The 3,246-nt window shown below is 46.5% G+C and overlaps 1 protein-coding gene and 1 pseudogene across 1 annotated transcript in view; one reads left to right on the top strand and one right to left on the bottom strand.

Annotated features, from left to right (window-relative positions):
• LOC106735514 (60S ribosomal protein L17-like) overlaps positions 1–473 on the bottom strand; it is a 630-nt pseudogene extending 157 nt beyond the window's left edge.
• Positions 474–2,012: 1,539 nt separating this feature from the next.
• Positions 2,013–3,246, top strand: part of DEFB121 (defensin beta 121) — a 2,031-nt gene continuing 797 nt past the window's right edge. Inside the window, exon 1 of the mRNA XM_006154709.2 lies at positions 2,013–2,149. Coding sequence (XP_006154771.1) covers positions 2,092–2,149 — 58 coding nt within the window. The 5' untranslated portion in view covers positions 2,013–2,091. The remainder of the gene's footprint in view (positions 2,150–3,246) is intronic.

Genomic DNA, 3,246 nt, shown 5'->3' with positions numbered 1-3,246 from the left:
GGAACAATTTGCTCCTTTTCAGTGAGGATCATCTCGATGTGGCAGGGGGAGCTCATGTATGGGTTAATCCGCCCATGAGCTCTGTATGTATGACGGCGCATCTTTGGTGCCTTGTTCACCTGAATGTGCTCAATGACCAGAGAATCCACATCTAACCCCTTAAGTTCAGCATTACTCTCTGCATTTTTAAGCATGTGCAGCAAAAATTCAGCACTCTTTTTGGGCCACCGACCTTGTGTCCAGCCCCACTGTTTAGCCTGGGCACATCTACCAACTCCACCATCGTAACGACGGAGTGGTACACACTGCTTCTGTAAAGTGACATCCTTCAGATACTTGGTGGCTTTTCAGATATGCATACCCTTGATGGCCTGGGCAGTTTCACGAGTGTTCTTAAAGTGAACACGAAGATTTGAACCTCTTGACTTGCATGACTTTGTGGGGTTCTCTGGGTCAAGTGAATAGCGAACCATTTTCAAAGATCACCTCAGGCTGCTAACGAGAAGAGTCCTGGTATGTTTTTCAAGCTGTCGGGGATGGAATTGGAACTGTGATTGGGCATGTGGGATCTGGCTCCCTCCACATAGCACTTGACCACTGTGCTATGGGGCTGGCCAGAGAAACAAAGTTTTGAAAGATAGAGACAGAGAGACAGAAAGCAAGAAATCACCCCCAGGGGGGATGGCCACGCCACAATCCCTTCTCCTCCATTCTCCTCTTGGGATCTTGCACACGCACGCATACACGGTCTAGCGTGTTTAAGCCACCAGGTCCGGGACTCGAACCACAGTCAACTACATGAGAGTCCAGTGACATAGCCATTACGCCAATTGCTGGTCCCTGTCATTCCAAGCAACTCTAATAAAAAAAACCAACATATACATTGCTGATATATGCTACTTGCAGCACCAGTTGGAATCTAATACTAAGCCAAAAAACCTTATTTGGGCCAGAAGTCTTTTCCTTTCTCTACTCCCCTCCAATACTCCCTATCTCCAAGGACAACAAAGAAGCAAAATGTCAATGTATTTCCTTTCTCTGCTGCAGTACAGGGAGCAGGGAACTGACCAGAGGTGGGTGGCAGAAATCTGAGAAGGGAATAGAAAGGTCCTGGGCAAGATGTGATAAATTCTCTTGCTCAGCCTCTACAAATTTCTTTGCTTCCTTTCTTTTTTCACTGAAAGGCATCCACCTCATCTGAGTGCATATGACTCCATGGTTAGCAACAATCAGAAGCAGAAATTGACAGATTATCTGTAATGGACGTTATTCCGTAGTTTCTGTTGTTTAAAATGCTTTATCTCTGAGCCAGCCCCCAGCTCAGCAGTTAAGCACTGTGCATAGGGAGCCAGATCCCACATGGCCAACTGTAGTTTGAATCCCAGCCCAAGCAGCTTGAAAAACATGCACGCCTTTGTGGGTGCATGCCCCAAGTCCTGCAAGATAGAGAACTGGAGGAAAAAGGATTGCGGTTTGCCACAATAGAAACAAATTGCTTTTCTTTGGCCATCTGGAGGAGGCTGCTGGCTCCTATTACACATCCAGTGTTACAAACAAGGGCTGTGACTTTTCTGCTCATCCCACTCCAGGAAAGCTGGTGTTCTCACTTTCAGAGGCGATGGCCACAGAGCTATCGAGGTATTTTCCCCCGTTTCCGCTCTTTCTTTGGGACCCTTGCATATCGGACATCCTAAGATGTCCTTATTGCTGAGAAAAGCACAAGTTATGTAAAAGGAGCACTCCTTTTCTATCTTTTTTGTTTTCTCTCTCTCTCTTCTCATTAATCAGAAATGAATTAATAATAAAAACATTCCCCTTTTTTGGCTCCACGGTTGTATTATAGTCATTGTCAAAGGCGAGTCTGTCTTCTCTTGGCTAACCTCCTGCCCCCCTCTTCCAGCCTCCTCAGTTAGCGTGGTCGATTACTGTGCCTGCCTGTCTGATCTTAAGTGACTGTTCCCTTTCTGGGTCACCGATCATGGCTCTGCTATTCTTCTTGGGGCAATAAATACCAGTCTGGACTGATCAGCATGGAGACCTCTGCTTTGCAAGCCCAGAAGCCTCCTATTTCTCCCCGAGCTCTCATCATTCATGAAGTTCCTTCTCTTGGTTTTGATTATTACTCTGCTGCTGGCCCGGGTCACCCCAGGTAACCAGGATCTCTCCCAAAGGGCTGTGAGCCAGGGAACCTGACGCATGGGCAGGGAACTCTGAGGCATCTCTAGTTTGGACTGGGAGAACAGCCTGGCCGTCCCCATGGAGGCCTGTGGATGGTTTCTCTAGTCCAGGGGAGGTTTGACTTCTCTGATACCAGCTGATTTCTCCAGTGCCGGTTACTTGGCCACTCTCCTCCAGGCTCTCTCTTGTTGGCTCTGGAGAAGCTGAACAGGATGACCTGGAGGTGAAGCAGGGTTCAAGGAAAGAGGCTTGGGTATGGCGTTCTCAGAAAACAGGGCTTTCCCAAAAACATTCCTGGGAGAATTTGAATTTTGGTCTCTAGGTGCCTCCGTGAAAATGGTTTACTAAATTTCTGAGGATTCTGATTACATTTTATTGTACGAGCCCAAATTACCTTTACTGTTTTAGACTATAGGTTCCCCAGAGCAGCTGTTACCGATTCTTCCTACTGGTTAAGACCAGTGAAATGTCCCAGGATGTTGTGAAGAAAACTGTGGTGTTCTTGAGAATTTTATAGGTGTTCTAGAAGACATAAGGTGGTGAATTGGATTTATTTCAGATTCCTTTCCCCTTTCATTAATATGGCCAAAGAGGATACCAAAGGGCGAAGGGGAAGGGGGCTAATTGCTACTGGGGGACCTAAATAATATGAGAGAGTTGATATGGGGCTCTCTTTCTTCTCTTTGGAGACCTGGCCAAGGAGGGGAAGCTGCCCAGTAGGTTCCATGCCACTGAGTGGCGGGACTTGGGTGGCTGTGACTAAACACAGTGGATATGAAGAAAGGAGAGTGGTCTGTAATCTCTCCTACACCTGGGGGTACACTGCAAGGATTTGTCCCCACAGACAGCCTTATTCCCTTTCTACATTATTTTTTTTAAAGATAATTTATTTAATTGTATTTATTTATTTAAATTTGACCAGAGGAGAGACATAGAGAGAGAGGGAAATGAGAAAGCAAGCCACCAGGTCCGGGACTTGAACCTCAGTTGGCCAAGTGGGAGTGGAGCACCTTGACCACCATGCCATTTGCTGGCTCCTTTAGTACACTATTCTTTTTATTAAAAAAA

This window comes from Tupaia chinensis, unplaced genomic scaffold (assembly GCF_000334495.1).
Source record: "Tupaia chinensis unplaced genomic scaffold, TupChi_1.0 Scaffold000418_1, whole genome shotgun sequence".
NCBI classification, from domain to species: domain Eukaryota; kingdom Metazoa; phylum Chordata; class Mammalia; order Scandentia; family Tupaiidae; genus Tupaia; species Tupaia belangeri.
Note: the sequence above shows the minus strand (reverse complement) of the source record. Positions and strands in the feature narration are given on the sequence as shown.